This window comes from Echinococcus granulosus, assembly GCF_000524195.1.
Source record: "Echinococcus granulosus chromosome Unknown EG_S00009, whole genome shotgun sequence".
Taxonomy (NCBI): Eukaryota; Metazoa; Platyhelminthes; class Cestoda; order Cyclophyllidea; family Taeniidae; genus Echinococcus; species Echinococcus granulosus.
Window position 1 is genome coordinate 1,302,059 of NW_020170389.1, and position 20,497 is coordinate 1,322,555.

General features: G+C 36.7%; 2 protein-coding genes across 2 annotated transcripts in view; one reads left to right on the forward strand and one right to left on the reverse strand. All coding sequences in view use genetic code 11, as the record gives it.

The window, feature by feature from the left end:
- Positions 1 to 2,361: 2,361 nt before the first annotated feature.
- Positions 2,362 to 10,519, forward strand: EGR_02151 (Protein-tyrosine sulfotransferase A; the record flags this gene model as incomplete). The annotated part of the gene is made up of 3 exons (XM_024491400.1): positions 2,362 to 2,551; positions 3,450 to 3,786; positions 10,273 to 10,519. The coding sequence occupies 3 exons, from the start codon at positions 2,362 to 2,364 to the stop codon at positions 10,517 to 10,519; spliced, it is 774 nt and encodes a 257-aa protein (XP_024354253.1).
- A 4,443-nt stretch (positions 10,520 to 14,962) lies between these two features.
- EGR_02152 (Active breakpoint cluster region-related protein) overlaps positions 14,963 to 20,497 on the reverse strand; it is a gene marked incomplete at both ends in the record, with an annotated part of 8,578 nt that continues 3,043 nt past the window's right edge. The window contains 15 exons of the mRNA XM_024491401.1: positions 14,963 to 14,990; positions 15,062 to 15,295; positions 16,046 to 16,151; positions 16,406 to 16,540; positions 17,052 to 17,245; positions 17,697 to 17,806; positions 17,876 to 17,947; positions 18,317 to 18,407; positions 18,475 to 18,627; positions 18,689 to 18,754; positions 18,821 to 18,864; positions 18,919 to 19,074; positions 19,215 to 19,388; positions 19,645 to 19,757; positions 19,954 to 20,111. Coding sequence (XP_024354254.1) covers positions 14,963 to 14,990; positions 15,062 to 15,295; positions 16,046 to 16,151; positions 16,406 to 16,540; positions 17,052 to 17,245; positions 17,697 to 17,806; positions 17,876 to 17,947; positions 18,317 to 18,407; positions 18,475 to 18,627; positions 18,689 to 18,754; positions 18,821 to 18,864; positions 18,919 to 19,074; positions 19,215 to 19,388; positions 19,645 to 19,757; positions 19,954 to 20,111 — 1,834 coding nt within the window. The remainder of the gene's footprint in view (positions 14,991 to 15,061; positions 15,296 to 16,045; positions 16,152 to 16,405; positions 16,541 to 17,051; positions 17,246 to 17,696; positions 17,807 to 17,875; positions 17,948 to 18,316; positions 18,408 to 18,474; positions 18,628 to 18,688; positions 18,755 to 18,820; positions 18,865 to 18,918; positions 19,075 to 19,214; positions 19,389 to 19,644; positions 19,758 to 19,953; positions 20,112 to 20,497) is intronic.

Genomic DNA, 20,497 nt, shown 5'->3' on the forward strand with positions numbered 1-20,497 from the left:
TCTACAAAGACCCCATTGATAATCGCTTTTAAATTGAACTTTTGGTTTAGGGGATTTATTTGTAGTGGATCTAAATTTGAGACTTTTGTTTTATTTTCTGGATAAATGTGTGGCTTTATAGTGATAGTAAACTTGGCTCCTGGTTAAGAGGTGATACTGCATTTGAGCAATTTTCTGATATCTCTGCCACTTTTTCCAGAATCTTACAGTAGCCCTATTTAAAGGAATTGACTTAAGTTGGAGTTCATTCACCCCACTCAGCTACTATATACTCGGTCCAAATAATACCTTCATGGGGATTTTGACACATCCTTCCACAATATTTCCTTATTCCTTCATATACAATATTCACTTCCACCAACATTTGTCATCGTTTTGAAACTTTTTTAGAACCTCTCTGTTAATCATTATCTGCGCACTTGTTGCTACCGTCCGTTTTTAAAAAACTATGAACTTGGACCACCGTAGATGTGCTACGCATATGTGCATTCAATAACACTTTTTTGTTTTCTACTATCATTATTTTGTTAAATTGGGTGGTTTGTACTAAGGTTATTTAAGTGATGAGGTTTAAAATTTGGATGTGGGATGAATATGTCTGTTTGTCTTAACATTGTTGAATGCTCTGTCCTGGCTTTGAATCTGTTGTCGAGTTTCATGCAAGTCGGCACGCCCACTTTATTAGTGACATAGTAGGCACTGTTAACGAATGTTTTAAATAATTTTTTACATCTAAGTTATTGGCCCATAAATCAACGGGCATTTGAGTGCGGTTGCACCGGTTTTGTTATCAGAAATCGGCATCAGGGTAATAAATCACAAGCGATGTTTGCATCTAGGTTTTTGTCCACTGTTGTACCTTAAAAACGGACAATTCTTTTTGAACTAGCGTTGGTTTGAATGAAAATATCTTTCAGCATGTTATTTCCTCATTCAGCCAAAAATGGTGTCCTTCTGGTCATGTAATCGGACTAATGTGAGCTATGGTCGAAATCAAACCCTAGTTCCATGTTGACTTATAGAAATGGGTACTCAGAAGGGGTCAGTCTATCCAGGCGTACTATTCCTCTAATTTTTGAAAGAAGCTAGCTAGTGGCGATCTATGCCAAAGAGATATTAGTAGCAAGCGCATTAAGCGCTCTTTGGAGAAAACTATCTGCTCCAAAATTCAATGATGGAAGGAGGTAGTTAGTTGTGACAAGTGTGCTCTTTTTTAGTTCTTGATTTGTGAATGGAGTGAACAAAGCATGGGTTCATTTCAGTTGATCATCATCCAACAAAAACGTATCACTGAGATGTCTTTGAAGTGCTTTTTTAAATTTCAAACAATTGAATCTAACCTCTTTGTTCTCCTCCTAATTTTTACAACAGTACTATTCAGGTGCTCATTAATTACTAATGAGTTCTGCCATAAATAAGACTTTACCATTGGCTTTCGAATTGCTCTACCATCGTTTCTTATCAACTTCACTTCCACATTCTGAATTCCGGTGCTGCAGATTTTCTAGAATTCGCAATTTACCTTTAATTTCATTTTACGCTAAATAGAACTTCTACTGGATAGAGTTAATGGTAATGCTGCGAAGTCACCCAAATAGCATCAAACTCCTTTTGATTTTAGGTATTTCCAAGTCAGCAATCTTCTCTGCTTATAAAACTCCAATTATTTCAGAGACTACTTAATAACATTGCTATTTACACTACCTTTAGTTCTTCAGTGTAAGTGGGAGGGAAGCATCTGCATGCAACATTAAAAGTTTGGGCATCAAATGTGTACGCGAGCAAAAACAGTGGGCAGAATGATTTATTTACTGAATAAGAGTGTTCAAATAATTCAACGCTTTTATATAAAGGTTTTTTGGTTAAGTAGTTGTAGAATAAACACCCTAAATTTCAAACGATAACTGCTTGCCACAGTTAGTAAAATCCGTTCAACTTTTTATATGCACAGCCTTTTATCTAATTTCCAGTAAATTCTCCGTTTTACTAACGTTTGATAAAGTTTATTTTACATGGTGAGCAGGAATATGTGAAAGTAAATATTGCTAAAGGCTTAGTGAATAAATACTATCACTTCAGTGGTGAGACAATTAGACTTTTCCAAGCACACCTGTTAGCAAAAAGTAACACCTTATATTAAGTACTAGACTGGCTTGCTGTAACATCAAACCAAGTACATTAATGTGTACACGTATTTTTTCCTCTCTACTGCTCCACAAGGACTCATGTGCAGTTCATTTGCCTGACATAATGCCCACTGTTAGTGTTTAGTTCACCTCAACCACACCCATTCATGTCAAGAACCTTAATTCACGGGGTTCCCTTATTTAACTTCCTGTTGTGTTTCAGGAAGGAGCAAAGATGCCTCTCATATGCTTATCTCGCAACCGGTTGCAGTGCATCCTCGTCATTCTCTTATGCTCTTGTGGTCTCCTTCTTTATATGAACGCTGTTCCCTGCATAATTCCAACTTGCAATGATCCATCAAACACCGATACTGCATCACTAAGTAATGAGCCCCTAATTTTCATTGGTGGGTACCCTAGAAGTGGTAAGTTTACTTGTCTTTTAGTTTACGTACTTTGTTTTAAGGTAAATTCTTGTTTGTATGTAACTGCTATTTCCTAAGGACTCTGAGCATATGCATTTTTTCATTTTCCACAACCTACAAACAAGTATTGTAGACTTGAAGGCGTAAACAAAACGCGACTATTTTTCGTTATTCGCTCCCTTATTTAAGTGATGTATTTCTTATGCTTGCTAATTATTTCCAATAACTGATAGTTGTTATTCCCAAAAATACTACGAGCATACGATTTTTACCCTCTTTCGTCATTCAAGTTCAAACTGTTCCGTAAGTCCTCTGCAATAGCTGCAATCGAGATGGTCAGATACGACAAAGATAAGGTGGCGAAGTGATTGCCTGAAGGTCTTGCTCACTACACATTGCGAGACGTTGCACTCTGTTCTAATTGTTCACTTAAGTGGAGCCTTGCTGTAGCTATTGCAACACCTCGTAACTTGGAGGTCATCGTGGCGGCTCTGTCTTCACGATAGTTGCTTCATCTAACGATTGGATGAACTAAGCCATATCAGAAAATTTACACGAAAGTACATTAGCCGATGAACAAAAAGATGAATATGCACTTTTGACGTTAGAACTACGTTTGTGAACTCCTATTATGAAAAGTCGCAGCAAATGGTTAATAAATCCAAAACCTAAGTAGTTGGTAGTTATCGTAGTGGGTAATGATTATCAAGAAGTAAAACATGCAACGGTTATTTTATACAAATTAAGTCAAATCCCCGCTTAAGGGATTCACATTAACTGCGGATTACGTACATGCTTTATGTTGTGAAAAATGCTGAAATGTTTCCGTGCAGGAGATTGAGTTAAACAATAATAGTTAGTCCTATCTTGAAAAGATCTTTGAATTCTGCTCCTTTAGGAACAACACTGATGCGCGTACTATTGGATGTGCATCCAAGTGTGCGATGTGGTCCAGAAACCCACATCCTCCCGCACATACTCTATCTTTACTCTTTTAAAATTGACCATATATTCGGACAACTGCACGGCGCCAATATTACGCATGAACTGGTCGACTCAATTTTTGTGCATGCTATCAGCACGTTGATTCACAAGACTGGTCCTAATGCTGAACGACTGTGTGCCAAGGACCCCTTTATAGATCTCTGCCTCAAGCAACTTCTCCATCTCTTCCCTAAATCCCTATTCATTCTCATGGTGCGAGATGGACGAGCCGTTACCAACTCCGTTCTGAGGTGAGCGTCCTGCCTCTTTAAAGGCTTCTTCAGTGCCGTAAATTTCAAAAAAACCGCCCAACTCTAGCGAGTATTTTCGGGAGAGCGCTCTTTTGCATTTTTATGCATGAAACACCTTTAAAACGGCGGCAATTTTCTGCTTCATTGACTGTGGACTGGTTACTTAAAAAGTGGAAATTTTGCATTTCCTTTGTTTCCATCCCATAAGTGCAGTAGGGAATCTCATTAAGAATGTTCCGTTTATGTTCCTCTTATTTGAGAGTTTGCCATAGTTACTATTACTGGGCTGAAGATGTTCTCTGATGCTGTATTGCATCAAAGCAGTTCAACGGTTGTCTTTTATTTAAAAATACGAAATAGGTGTAGGTTAAGACCCTTTCGGGCTTGCATGTTTTCCTGAACTCCTGAATAAGGTATGAAAGATGGGTGTCGAATAAATAATGAGCACTCCATTTATCCAAATAGTCCTGAGGTTCTTCCGATTTTTAAAGATACAGTTGCATACCTTTACTAAGGATTGAGTTGGATGGCACTTTACACGAAACATGTCTGCATCATTCATCTCCTCGTTGCGTAATCAAACACACCACACCATCTTTCCGAATTTCTGAATAGCCCATAGCTCGTTCAATGGACTTTGATTTAGTTATAACTGTCTTACTTATGAGGTTCAAAATAACTAGCCTAAATCGCAAAATTAAGTTTAATGGACAAAGAAAAATCAAATAAAAACCAGTAATTCTGCAACATCTTGGTGATTTTCTTTTTAGTCAGTAACACGCTAGACAGCGAGAGCATGGTAGCATCAGGCTGGGATGATTCTTGCCACCTTTGATCGTACTCAGTCAGACAACAATGCACAGGAAGATTTATTTTATAATTAATGGCAGTCATTGCCTTCATATGAGTATTTGATGAGTAAAAGTTGCCTTTCGCCTTGCATTTTCACAAAAATAGATATTCTTCCGACCCTCTTTTGTACATGGACTTCTGATATCCTCCACATTAGCTACTAGTAATCTTGAGGAAAATATCAGTGTGCCAACACGTCTTGCCTAAACACGAACTCTATTTTTTTCTCGTAGACACAAAGCACTTTCGTGAACTTTTTAACTCCGCTCATGAATCAGATAAACATTACAAAAGGTAAATTTTTGTTAGTCCTCCCTATATTGCAATCATTTTAGGTGAATCTATTTGCGTGATCTTGTTGGATATTTCTCCTGCGTGGATGTTTATCAATAGCTTTGTTACACTCAATTTCATGTATTTCCCTACACAAGTACAAACAGGAAATTTTCTGGTTTAAGTTCTAGCCAGCTGTCAAAAAGTATTTTATTTTGTTTGTTATCATCGCAAAATACTTATATAACATCTTTGTCTATTTGCAAAACAAATTTTAGGCAAACATTCTTGATATGGTGCTAATTTCCTTCACGGTCAACTATCCTATCAAGAAATAGTCGGATATATGCAATGTATTAATCAAGATAGCTCGAGTTTTAAACAGAACTGAGTGCAGTTTTGAGGCTGGCTTTTTAAAAGGTACCACTATACCCATGTCTTGTGTTTGCAAAGAGAGGTGTGACAACTTTTCTTAAAAAATTATTCACGAATAAAAGCAATTAGACAGGTAATTAATCTAGTTGCACCGAAAGAAATTCCACTATTGGTGTATTTTAGGGCTATTAAGCACACAATACAATCCTTAATTTGGAACTGTTTTGCGATTAACGAGCTATCACAGAGTGTTGACGTTTGTTAAAAGTAGAGCTGATTTGAAACAAAAGTTTCCAATGGCAGCCTGAACTACGATAAAGTGAATATTTAGTGTATTGTGGGTGGTATTACTTGTGCCTTACTAGTGCCTTTATTCTGCAACGCAGATTGGTCGTATCAAAACGTGTCATTTAAAGCCACGTAACTTCTTATAATCGGAATAATATAAGATTTCCTTGGCCAGTAATTTTTTCTGATGCTGCCACAATGCCCAAGAACAGTTAAAAAGGAATCTCTTTCTACTGCACTCCGTTTCTTCTTAAACATACAGTTATTTTGCGTTTTAAATTATGTGGACCATCCGTCTGGAAGAATTGGTCAACAACCAGCCAAATCAGCGTTAAAACTATAAAGGGGTGCATCACCAACATCTCGCACTTTTGTCGAAATTTTTTTGATTTTTCGCAACCCGGCTTGTGGCTATTTTTCCTCTAGGGCAAAAGTGAGGAAAAAACGGGTAAATAGATGGGATGAAGGGGCTCACTTTAGCAATTATCCACTCAACAGTTACATGCTCTCCTTGTTTGGATAGTGTTTCGTTGTCACGCTATTGCTAAGAGAAGAGTGGGCAGAGTCTCTATCAAGTTACAAAGCCAAAACAACCTAAATGTTCTTGTTTTCGGTGCCCCGGAATGAAGAAAATATAAGTTAAAAGGGTCTTCGTAAGATAAAATTACATGAAAAAGATTAATTATGTCTTTGGAGGAATTTGTTTGCGTATATTTTAATGCATCTTTTACACTCCACCGCATTATGGATATGGTTTGACATATATCTCTAACTTGATTCTGGTTAACATTTTTATTTTTGTGTGCTTTAATCTAAGCTCCAAAGCTAATGTGAAAGCTGTCTATGGATAAGAATATTCATGCAATTATTCAAAGGTTTCCCATAAACTTAGCTGAATATAGTATTGCTAATTGTTCACTCGGTTTTTTCACAAATTTTAAAAGTGAAATCTTGAAATAAACGACGACAGTGAGGTAGTTCATGAGGTAATTTTGTTTACCGAATGTAATATTTGTGAACAATTGTACTAACAACGTAGTTCTTTTGTAATAATTTAAATTTTTCGTAAAACCAATTTCTAAAAATGAAAATATCAAACAGAATTTAAGCAGCTCAGGTGTATTTTCTATTCTGACGTGGTGATGCATTTCTGTACTCTTCGTATTTCTAGCCCATTGTTTTTTTCTTAGACGACACATAGGCATAAAATACTTGAATCGCTCAAAACCCGAGAATGTGTTACAAGCGTGGGACGATCACTACAAGCAGGTGCTACCAGCCTGCCAAAATTCATCAAGATGCAGGGTCGTTCGCTATGAAGACCTCGTTCTACGACCAAGAGAACAGATGAAGGGCATTCTTGGTGGGTTCCTTTAAGTCGTGTATTCTATGTTTGTGGTGATAATATAAGAAATTACTAGCCCTCCCTAATTTCCCAGGTACTTTTTAGATATTGGACATTTTTCTTAACCTGTAATGAACTCGGATTTGACATCAACTTCTTTAATTCCAGCTTCAATAGGCGCTAAGTCAATTACCTGGGCCCGATGAACAAATTCTAATAAATTGAGTGACACATTAAAAATAACAGACAGCACAGACCCAACCAAATTAACTCATTGAGTTCTGGTAGCGAATAACAATTCTAACAGCGTTGTTTAATCTCCACAATTTACGGCGAATGTGTGGAGCAATTAATGTTCTCCAAATATTCTGGCAGATGATGATACTCTCCTGTTTATTATCCAGTAAATGATTAACATAACCATTTCTCTAATCTCAATCCATATGCGATCTGCGCATTCACTGAGTTGCTTAAGATGGCCAAGAGATGTGTTGAAAATTAATTAGAGATGAAACAGAACGAATGGCAAGCTGTAAAAAAGGCTGGAAAATTTTTGACGGCTGAATTTACCCTCAAATGTTAGCATTGGCAAGAGTCATACTTTTAATTTGAAAAGGGAATTTTTGGAAGATATTCTATGCTGAATTCTTTGTTCAACCCCACCTGAAAAGTGAATTTGCCAAATAATGAATTATTTGTAGCTCTTGTACACAAACGCATTCAAAACATAAAGTAAAGTCCTAATAATTTTTGGCAGTCATCCCCACTTCTTACTTCTTGACTTATTTAAAATAAAATTGAGCTACGTAAACAAATATTTGATTTCAGAATGGCTGGGCGTCCCATGGGATGAAGTTGTTCTGCAGCATGATCAAAATATGCAAGAAGTGAAGCTTCCACGGTATGTCTGTTTATTTGCCTCTATTTTTTAGCTGCTGGTTCGAACCTATGGTATTCATTGTAAGATATGTATTATGCACAGAATGGTCAACCTACAATACACTTCCAATAGCTCTGAAATTTCACTTGAGCACCTATAGGCAGTAGTCCACTAGTGATATCAAATATTCCTCTGTCATTTGTCCATGGGTAATGTCTCGGTAAACCATATAAGTAATTTTAGTTATAATAAGGAAACAAATAAACATTTAAAAGTAAGCACTATCATTTTCTGTTTCGTGTACTTGTGCATTTACCTTTGTAAGTTCTCTACTTTTATTCAGCCCCCGCATAGAACCTCCAATTGGTTTTCTGAGCACTTGATCTCTCATCTCTGACCACTTTTGAAATCACTTAAAGATGCCATTTGCAAGTTTTAAGCATTAGTTAAAGGTACATGTCCTTCACCTGTCTAAAAAGCCAAATCTTCCTAGCCTAAAATTCTTCTAAAGTCTTAAATTTTCTATTCATACGTTAGCTTCGGTAATGTTTCCTGATATTAGTCTTATTCGAATAAAATAGTCTCCCTTCGGGGCTTTTGCTTTTTGCTGCATTAGTTTAGGAACAAGAGCTGAACCAAGCGTTCTCTAATGCAAACTTCACCAGAATAAAAAAACAGAATCGCGCAAATTCACCTTTTTACTTATATGTATTATTTTATGCTGTAGCACATCATTGCTAAAAGACATAGTCAGTAGGCGCCAAATGTCACAAAAACGCAGCGGTAAAATTTTCACCATCTGTATGGTGCTAAATTTACTTCAATATTCTTAGCGCTCTTTTATTTGATGTCGTTTACCATTCAAGAGCTATAATCACCAGAAAAATCTTCAAATTTGGTATTAAATAACAGCTATGATATTAATAATTGTCATAAGTTTTGCTACCTGATCTGGAAATTTTAAGTGAAAGATATTTTTCAACAATTTTGGGATTATTTTTAACCTTACCTTCAAAATAACATTCCATGAATAATTTTGGCAGTTGAGGCGTTAATTCGTTTAAAAAAGAAGCTAAGGGAAAGTATGGGTAAGAAGTTTCGCAATCGAGGGCAATACTTTATTCATACTTTGGGAAGGATTTACCTCTGGAATTTCTGCGCTGACTTGGCTTCCTGATCTAGTATTATCCTAATACCTGGTTTAGTACCTTGGTGAATATTTACTTCATAGCATAGCTAATCTTGAAAGAATCCATCACATTCCGCAGATACTTTTCCTTTGAACTATCTGCATTGAATTACGGCCATTAAAATTAGAGTTTGGGGTAGCTCAAAAATGCACTGTTACTAAAAAATTTTCCAGCATTTAGGACCGATAACTAGTTCTCAAACAGGTAAGAAGTACCAAAGAGTAAAGAGTACTAAAAAGGATCACATTAATTCCCTATTTTATAAAAATCACAAAAATTCTTCATGTTTAATGTCACATACCTAAACCCATTTTGTGCAGCTTTGCCGTTCTATATATTCAAGAATTTTTGTATTACAGTTTCATTCCCATAGTGCTATTAACTAAATACCATTGCCATTACAGTTAAAGTAGTGAACTCAATCGTTGCGCACTATTTCACCATCCCAGAGTTGTTGTGTGTTTCTCGTCGTCCCCGTATCTGAAAATTGTTTAGCATTAGTTGAGAAAAATTAGTTTAGGTTATTTTAACAGCATCGGATTCACCAGATGACTTAATAATAAACCATTATATCATCTATATTAGTTTTCAAACGACGGATTCCGAAATCCCTCTGAAAAAATAGTTTAGCCTGTAAAAAACGCACAAATTATGCTAAAACACCTTTTTAGAATCCAGTCCATGTAATGCATCGTCCCAACTCATTTTACTGTTCCGGCGTCAGACGCACCCATAAATTTAGTTGCGCGTTTTACTTATGTTTAGAAATGGCTCATGTGGAGGTCGTTTTATCGCTCATGCAGCTCCTATTTTAAATGAAATTTCCCAGTATTACTTTGAAGCTGTGTAATTTGATTTTTTTCATTTAAATTTGTGTAAATATATTCAAACCACTCGTAGTACTTTAAACAAATAAGCTATTTACTTTAAAACAAATCATTCATTTGAGACTACGGATTTTCCCTTTACATGTGCGGATTTTGTCCTATTTTCCAATCGTGTCATCTGCGTGTAACATTCTATACAATTTTTTCATGAATAATAGGCATTGACGTTATCGCGGCAATACAAAGCAACTGATACCTTTGATTGATTCCCATTGCTTTCCAATATTCATGAATTTTTAGGAGATACACTAAATAAAACTCCTCAATGTTGACCTTTTTACCTTGACGCAACGCGAATAAACCACGTAACTATTACACTATTATAACGCAACATTTGCACCTTAATTGATTCACTAAAACCCAAAACCGAGTCTAAAAGTCATCGTATTTTTATAGAAAAGAACGAAGTACCTCGCAGGTGGTCTTTCCGATATACACAGAGGCGCTGACTCAGTGGTCTCTACCAGGCTCTGCAGTTCCCCCGAGCCTAATTCAAAAGTCCCGATCCTACGAGATGTTGCGCTACTTTGGTTATGCCAGTCTCACGATTCCACCAGTCTATGGTATCCCTGAACTCGAAGTCCAAAAACGTGCTCAAATGCTGGAAAAAAATGAGGAGTTTAGGAAACTTTTCAAACTTTAGTCCACACAATCCACTGCCTTGTGATTTTATAAACATGGTGTTTTTTTTCATGATTTGGTTTTTTATAAAGCTTTGTTCCAAAATGGGAATATATTTGATTACTTTTCCACAGGAGGCTATGTAGTGGTTTGACATTTTTCCGCCTGTTGACCGCATCTTTTACCTTTTTAAATGAGGTTTAGTTTGAGGTGAATTCCCTCTGGGTAAATAAAGAGGAACTAGACGAAATAATTAAAAAAATAATGTCTGGAAACTGTATCATTGAAAAGTGCTTAACCCATCGCATTGCATTACTCACGACGACCATGCAAATGTGGATACTTAACGAAGCCTGCGCCGCCATGGTTAGATGTTTTGGGTGCGATTTGTGTATAGTCGGGACAACGACCCACAACCGATAGCATCTACTATAGCAAGTGTCCATGGTTGATTTTTCATTAAAAGTAAGCATTAACTTCTCAGTAGGTGCGCTTTGTTAAGTAAAATTCTTGTCACAAATATATACAAGGCTCTCCGCAAATATAAATTTAGAAAAGTCAAGGTATGAAATTAATCTAACCTGGCTGCAAATCAAATTAGTATCTGTTGATATTTTAAGTAAAGACTTTAACCTGATAGCATACGAAAGTATTATAACTTTTTTAAAAGTACCACAATCTTAATATTTAATCAGGTGCAGGTATTGAGAGGTCTCACCGTAATTGCACCCCGTTTCATGACAGATTTTACCGGTTCAGAAGAAAGGATAATCTCACGGCTGTAACATCTTTTTATTCATTTCTAACTAGTAAAAAGGTCATTGAACATCGTTAAAAAGCAGAATTATTTGTGTTTTGGCCTGGATTTTATCGTGCGACGTCTTCGGCCTTTCCTGAGATCATGATTGGCGTGGAAGATTTGTAATTTAAATGCATATGAGTCGAGAGGCTGTAGGTATGGCCGGAGAGCCATGCGGCCTAGTGAAATTGCAGTCTGCAGAGACCAATAGCCCCTGAAGTTAAAATGCGTCTAAGCATTTACGGACGACCTTTTAAAAGAATTAAATTACAATGAAGTTTGGTGTATTCACTACATAGAATTCCTTCCTTTCTACAGTTTTACGTCGTTTTGTGCTGATCTTGGCACTCATTCCAGTGCAACTTTTAATTTAGGTAGTTTAAATGTAAAATTTTGTGCTCCCACTCGTAAATGTAGATTCTTGAATGTCAACTATAAAAGGTAATTTGTTTGGCCGAATCATGATTCTATCGTCATGTTGGCAATCTGATTTGCGATACATCCTTATTTATGGCAGTGATTATGAGATGGGATTACTGTTCCCATAGACAAGCTAATCAAGCGTCAAAATGCCATCAACCAAGTCAAAAAAGTAACCTTTGAACCATGATGAATCTACCTAAGTTGATGAGGGAATCGATTAGTTAAAACATCACCACCACCTCAATTTAATTGTTCTCACATTCAAAAAAACGCAGCTCAAGTTTTAATTCTGGTGATATGAAATTATTTTCACACAATTGGTTTATGCAAATATAATGCCACTATTGCTCAATCAACCGTTGCAACCATGGTATTGACCTTATTTTCATTTTACAACCACTGGTTATTAATTAGCATCTTTAATTGTGAAAGATGGAAGGTCGGTACGCATAATGGTTCTTGAAAAGGAGAGAATATTTTGCATAGTTGTACAGTTTAAATTAATTTATTCTTTGTCAAAAGATCCTTATTTTGCATTATCAATGTTCGATGGATTTGTGGGTCTCAATATATTTTAAAAAACTGTAAAATATCCACATGGTTGAACTGTTAGTAAAAACGAGTGGTCTATTTCCCAGGTTAACTCTTCTTTCCTGCTTTGCATTGTTGGATTTGTTACGCCAAATACTAGTGTTCATGAATGGTCATGCTACCTCGGATACGGATATTCAGGATTTAAATGTTGTACATTAAATTAAATACACATTTTGATTGACTTTAGAGTAGACTTCCCCTCTTGAGTCATGTGCAAAACTACACAAAATGCCTACCTCTGATTGTTGTAGGTCTCACCAGAAAATATTTTAACATGATTCTCGTTCTATAAAAAGGTGACGTTATTCACCAAGGAAGCATGGTGACTTTAAGACTGGAAGGAATGTTTCAAAGAATTGACATTACTCAAGCATATCCGCAATCAATCATATTGATATGATTTTTACCGACATTCCCACAAACGATATTTTAGGTGTCCAACTTCTAAAATAATGGATGCAAAATGGGATAAAATTGTGCTTGTTTAACAAACTCCCAGAAAATCTTGGTTAAGCTCTGACGACTTCCTTATATCATTATACAGAGAAATTAGTTGTAGAATCGACTTGCTAATGCTCGTGCTCTTAAGTGTAAATATTTTTTGTGCATACAGGTGCATGATAAGATCATATTTCATTTTTTCAAGAGGAGACTTAATTCTTGTTCTGAAGTATAGTTCTAGTTGAACTAAAATCTTTTTACTGTTCGAAGTACGCAATCAACGATTAGGATAGCCGCACTGAATAAGAGCCTTCTCGTAGACAAGATCTTAGTGCAAGGTTTATGTTTTCATCTCCATAATCTCATCAGGCAAAATTTTGCAGGATAGTATTAAATATATCCTGAATGCTCCTATTTACTACATTCTGGGCTGAAAAAATTCCTGCTTTTTTGGTGTGCAGAAAAATGTAAGTTTCTCTTTCACGCTTCAAATTTCAAACTCATGATACCTACTGATGCTCCACCTTTTCCCTACAACCCTTTGTCAATGGAAAAGGGGCTTCATTCCGCTATCTTCCTCACACACATTCGGAATCCACCGATAAGCGTATAGAATAGCCATTCTTTATGTTAATATCACTTTGGGTCAAAACTGTTTTGTCTAGTTTTGTACTAGAGGTAGGAGTTTTTCCGGCCAAAACTTCACGATGCCAATGAAAAATGCAATCTCCTAAATATCACTGGCTAATTCTTGTGGCATCACAAAGAGAACTTTTCTGCAACTTCAGTCATTTATGGCTCGTTCTTGTAGAATAAATCAGACAATAGAATTGAGGAGTATTGCAAGCATTAGGGCTCTAGCAACTGAAACACAATGTTAAAGTTAAGGTGATTGAACATTATGATTTTCATGTCTCTTCATTACTAATCTCAACGACTCGGTTTTGTCAGCTCCCCAGTTACCAGAAACGTATTGTATATGAAATTTCCATGTTACTAGCTTTGGCACCGCCAAGCTAATTTTCTCCTCAGAATTATAAAACACTTCAGCCAAACGCCATTTGTTGCTAAGGCGTAGACTACCCGAGCAGCAGGAAAAAGATATTTTACAGTTTTTAAAAAACACAGCAGAAATCTCTTAAATTTACAGCAGAAAGATGTCACGATTTGGCTCATTATTTTCAAATATTCGGGTGTTTCAGTCAAGGCTTGAAATATTTTCTACAATGCTTGCCTATTGTATCAGTTTAATAGTTATGAGACACTATGACTCGGGTAGTGTTGATTCAACGTCGGAGAGTTTTGAAATTTTTTTTATTTTAAGTGAATTTTTTTGGGAAAGTGGTAAGCAATAAAACGCTTATTATGTCCACATAGCTCCCTAACTTAAAACCCACCCTACAGTTTAAAATGCTTATTAGTGGTGTGAAGAATGCATAATTTGCTCACTGTAACACTAGCCGCACTTTAACCTATTCACAACCTTGGTCTTTGAAGCTGTATTTGACCTGAATCAGGGGTTAGATGATAATTCATTGATGCACATCGTATGGTGAAAGCAAGAAACCAGCTGCCAAACCTAGGTTTTTTGGGATTTTATCAAGTCAAATTTAAAGTTGCCGCAAGGCTACCACGCATTTCTTAATGCTTCAATAAATATCGTCAATAAGTTTACAGAAATGTAGGCTATCCAACCTTAATGAGTATTTTTTCCTATTTTGTCTGTTTGGATATAGTCCGCCAGTGACAATGATTAAAACAAATGGTGATTTTATAGATTTCCGAAGATTTGAGATGGCTCTTCCTGAGTCCTCATAGTTGGAAAACATATTCTTACATCGATAGTCCAAAGCATCAAACCCGAAAGGTGCCAGAGCAACCACTGTCCATTTTAGCGGGCATTGGCAATCTATGGTGTCAGAAGTATTATAGCCGGTTACTATCCTTTAGATCCATTTAGATCAAAAAATTGTGCAATCACTCGGATGCAACACTCTCAGGAAATTAATAAAACTATGGAGCGATGATTTAGAGAACAATGTATGTCCTCGAAATACATTAACCAAGATACGTCTCTTAAACGGTATGCTGAAATTATGTAATATCTACTAATTTCCAATAACTTATAGCTTGATAATGCGTGTCCTAGTCATGCAAGACTTTTTGATAAAAGTCTTAAATTACAGTGGATAGCCCCCGACCGTGAGATCAATCGGTTCGTTCATAGAAGAAAATACTAAAATGGAGGTACAAATAGGTGACATACAAATAATCTAAAAAGCACTTCTATGGGTTAACAAAGCCAACTTTCCGTTGGCGTAGGCATCGAAAACTGTGCCGAGCACCATGGTCTGAAGCATGCTAGCCGATGTCGCTGACTGCAATGAATGAGAAGGTGCATTTTTGGCGTCTGAGGTCTCCGCAGTAGTGGATGGGACTAGTTGAGGTGCGGACATGGTCTCTGGCTGGAACAGAGTCATTGCCCAAATTACTGAGAGATTCCCCAAATTCATCTTGTTGTCCGATTCATATTGGCACACTCTGGAATTGAAGTGAATCACTTCAAGTGTAAAGGCACACATATCTCTTGCTAAATTGCGTTAAATAACTTATTTGGGTCAAGTATTCGTTTTGCACTTTTATTGCCTTGCCCTATGAAAAAGTTATCAGTTTCAAAGCTCTACTTATTTGAGTGCTTTATTGTATATGAGGGGCAATGTTAGAAAAAAATATTTAGAGAATGTTAAAAAAGTGGCTTCTTAAACTGAAATCACTTAAGTGACCCGTGACTCTGCAGTCCTATGATGCATTGCACGTGGCCCTGCACAGAAGCAAATAAACAATCAACTGGATTACTAGACTATGCTAAGTGAATTTCCCACATTTATTTTGCTCTTATATTTACATTGATACGAACGAATTTGGTGTGATCATTCCGACTGATATGGATTTCCAAGGAAATTGTGTTGGTTTTGGTTTTGATGAGGAACAATAATGCTCCTTCCTTAAACTAGGTAAAGGCACTTTCAAACCGTGTTCAGCCTAATTAACACCTTAAGCAAACCAAGTTGAATTAAATGAAATAATTGATCTATATAACCTGATTTCAAGCTATATAACAATCTTAAATGAAGTGAGTTGATTCAACCCTCAATATCTAAGACATAGATAGAACCACAAACTCGGTAAAATTGTAACCAGCTTTTAAGGTTATTCAGTCTCAGTAAGTTTTATTATTTGAATTTTGGAAAAGTCGAAAGGAATTGTAATGATTAAGTGCGATTCACCTACCGAATAAGGTGATCCATGAGGTATCGAAAGGTGTCCAAATTCACCCGAGGCATTTTCTGCAAGATACGACTGAATTCTGCCAGTTTTTCTGTTTCATCGGAGTATGCTATAGAATAAACACGCACAATTATTTGACCATTTTACTAATCTCATCTCCAAGGGACAGGTACTTAAGCAGTTATAGCATTCTGCTTGCCATTGTTGTCACCGGAAATTTGAAGATATTTGGCATTCAGAGTATTAGGTGTTCTATGCCCTCGCTAATACTTCGAAATTATATGAAAATGACGGCAAGACTAGCCTTTGCCATGCAAGTGTGTTGTGCTGCATGGAGAATCCATTTACAGTCAAACAAAGTACCTGAAGCTTTGACAAGATCACCAAAGCTGTTTGTGGGTATTACTGGTTCTGGGAGTTCGCGGAAGAAGATTTTTAAAAGACTGCTTATCACATTGATATCGTAGTCTCCAATTTGCTTGACAGCCAAGCTGGTATCTAGGGCATAAAATTGATACAGTGTAATTCTTTCCTGATTGATGCTGCCACTAGAACAAGGTCTTTTTGGCACTGGAATTTAAGAAACCAAGATAACAAACGGCAAATACTGATTCTAGTAAAATGAACTAGTTGAAGTTTTATATCTACAATAATGAAAACTAATTTGCCTTAAATAGCTACATTAAAGGAAAATAAACACTATTCCACCCTAACCAGGCATCGTCCAACGAAGTTTTGAATACTCTCTCTAAACATGGACATCGGAATAACTTTGGCAGGAAAATACATGAAGATCACGGTCGGATATCGATGAGAGGTGAACCAACGGAATCTGATCAGCTTGCATTACGCATAATTTAAATGAGAATTTTTTATTGCTTTATGGTGAAACATATCAGTGAACCACGGAAGTGTGCATTGTACTTTGAATAACATAGACGTGAACAACCTAGTTTACTATCACCGCGGAAAAATGCCATTTGATGCATAGAGCTCTTCGGTAACTTACCACGATCAAAAAGATCCTGAAGGCGGGAGACGGTAGTGATGGCGCCACAAATTCGATAGATGCCTTCTTCTTGAAGCCCTCGTCGTTCGATCTCTTCCACGCAGGCAGTAACCAGCACAGGAACTCGCAATTCCTCGTAGTTCTTATTACCGCCTATCTGTTTCTTCAATCTCTCCCGATCGGCCTGGTCCCGTCTAGAGTTAAAGTAAATTAAAACGTAAATTCGTAATTCACTTATACTTTATTTAAGTGCTTAATGTAAAATAACAAGAACTTGACACCGCTGAAGCTTCCTTTCAAATGTTTTTGTCTTGGGAGCTAGACGAAATATTCTGCATCACTTCTGTGTGGGAATCTCTAATAGAAATACCAGGTTTCAACCCCAGTTTCTTACTAACGAGTGTATGCGCAATTTATAGCTTATTTATGTAAACATTCAATTAGTATATTTTACTACTACTAAAAGGTTCAGCTTCCCATCTGACAAATAGTTCCAAACGGAATTTTAGTGGCATTTCTTATTATGAAACGTCACATTCATTTCACTGTGAGGACCATTTACCGGCAGTCAACATGTCTACGTGAAAATTTTATAGTCAAGGCATTTCGGATTTCTACAGGTGAAACTAAACAGCCGGTACGAACTTCAAAACTTCCTCAAGAGGTTGTCCAAATACATCCGACTGTTTCGTTGATCTCGACCTCGCAGTGGATTTCTCTCGTTCATTGTACAAAATTGATGTTTGTAAATATACCTAAAATTAAATGAAAATAAGTGTAGAGATGTTTGACATTTATGGGAAGGTCATAATTTGAGAGCTTACTGGTTCCGAGGTGGTTTCATTGGTTTTTAAACTGTGGGATGCATTCTTTTGATCGAGTTGGTCTTCTTCAAGCTATCAATATATACAATAAACATCTTCAATTATAAGAAATTGGATCCAAATTTTTGACACACTTCTGTAGCTCATAGCCAATTAACCAAAAAGTTTTGGTAATAATTTAGTACTTTAACAAGGTCTTAAGTTGGTTTTACGCCACATCTAACCGGTGATGAAGAGTTGTTACTCTGCATCAGTCATTTCCTCAAGTAAACTTTTGTCATTATCCACGTTATAGGGGAGACATATGGTGTTATATGTATTTCTAGAGGCGTTTTATTTTCTGCTTTTGCATTTAAAGCTAAAGAGAAAGTAACAACACAAAATTTCAGGAATCGCATTGTGATTTTGTGATCGTTGATGATGTGCAAAAAGGAAATAGACTTGCCGGCAACTCCAATTGTCCAAAAACAACTGATTGTCGAAATACAGTAAAGCAAATTGTCTGCGATGTCTCAATTTCAAAAATAAATGTCTAAATCAAAGTGGAGAAAATTTTGTTAGTATAAACTATTTAGTAGTGAATACAAGTTAATTGTTACTTTTTCACCTGGTCCCAACGAGGATTCTTGGTATTTATGCTTTTTGTCTTGGCCACCAATTCAAACTGACCATAAAAGTCAACTTCTATTGCAACGTAGTAGGCTGTGAGAAAGGCAATCAAATCCATGGTAGCATACTTTTGATAGTAAATACTTTCGAAGAGAAGTAAATTAAAATACATCAAGTGATGTTGATAAGAGGTGAAAAACTTACGCCCAGGCTCGGTCAGTCCACCAATTTCGTGTACATGTACCTCCAAGATTCCGCTTAAAGCATTCCCTATTTATTAAATAAAATATTAATTTCATTCTATGGAATCTGGCATTCATGTATTAATTAATTCACTTGCCTGAAATGATCACTTTCCCCAATTTACTGAGAGGAACAGCCTAGAACGAAAAAAATCCGTTTTAATATATAGTGCATAAATAGTTGTGACTTACAGTTTTACAGTGGTTTATCATGTGGGAAAGCTCATTTTTCAGTATCTCATCCTGCGCTGACGTCTCTGAATCAATGCTCAATTTGTGCGCATTGGCAGTACGTCGTGAATCACGGATGGCAGAAAATGGTCGTATTATCGAATTGCGCTTTGAGACCTTGAAAAAAAATGCATACAAACCAACCTTATAGCACTCTATATTAAAATAACTGTTTGTAATAACGTCAGCAGCTATTATGCCTTTGAAATTGATGAAAAAATTGCATAAAGTGAGTGGACTTAGATGTTTCAACCTACCGGGGCTGAACTCTGGCGTCTAGACGACGGTCTACAGGCAGCTTTTGCACTCATAATGGCGGATCCCCAGGCGATGCGTTCCTTTTCTGAGGCCATTAGAAGGCAGTATCTTTGTCCATCAGCTGCACTGATGAATAATGGCAGCTTCGGCGCTTGCAGAACCAATTCCGCTTGCTGACGAAAAAAACCATTTAGAAGCTTGCAATTAGAGCCTTGGCCCATTAATCGTTCTAGCTATTTATTCGGTTCGCCTTATTTAAACACCTTAAAATACCCACAAATTAGCAAAACTCACTAGATCATAGAGATAAGACCGAAGCCTATGAATCTTGGGGAATTTCAACTTCTGCCTTTTCGACTAAAGTGCCATAAAAGTGGGCTTATAAATAGCTGATCGTATAATCTTCCCGTGTTATTGTAATAAGCCTACCTCTTTGTCCAACTTACTGGTCTCCTCTTGCAATTCCTGCCGAGCTTTTACTATTTTACGCTTCAGAGTTTCAATCTTTTGGAGACGTTCAAGTAGGTATTCTTCATCGAATGCTACACAATTTAAATATGTATGAAAACAAAAACTGTGTAGATTAAAAGCGCGACTATTATGTATTTTCGACTGTCTATAGTAAATGGAATCCCAAATATTTAAAGCAACGTGACTGTTACACGGTAGTTTGGTAGACCTAATGTACCATTAGTAGAAGTAGACGTTCCTCTACTACCGTTAATAAACGAGACCCACCTATCCCTTTAGAATCGAGGGAGTTCAACTGCTCGAGCGGAATAAACCATTTCACCTCATAGCGACTGATGGTCTTTGCATTCATAACTAAGTCAGATTGATCCTTTGCGTTCGCGGAAATTGATGCTGTATCACTATCGGAGTCTTGAATGAAGTGTCTGCAAACCAAGCATGCATAGTTGACTATTTCTCCAGTGAATCTTCCCATCTCAAACACTAGTTTAAGCATTCGCTTTAATAAGTAAAAATGGACTATTACGAGATGATCATAGTGCTTATTAGAGCATTTAAATTGCCAGTCTTGAGTTACTTTTGATGGACTAGGAGTGCAAAAGTTCGTGATCTTTCTGCTACAATGCAGCGATCGCATCTCTGTACCTGTCTTATGTATTAATAGCTTACATACGTATTAGAAGCTGCTCGTCTTGCGTAACCTCAAATCTGTTTCGTCATACGGAGCTTAGGATAGTTACAATGATTCTCTTAGGCTTCTGCCAAGCTGAATTAATCAGGGTTTATCCGTTAAAGTAACCAACAAAGTAGG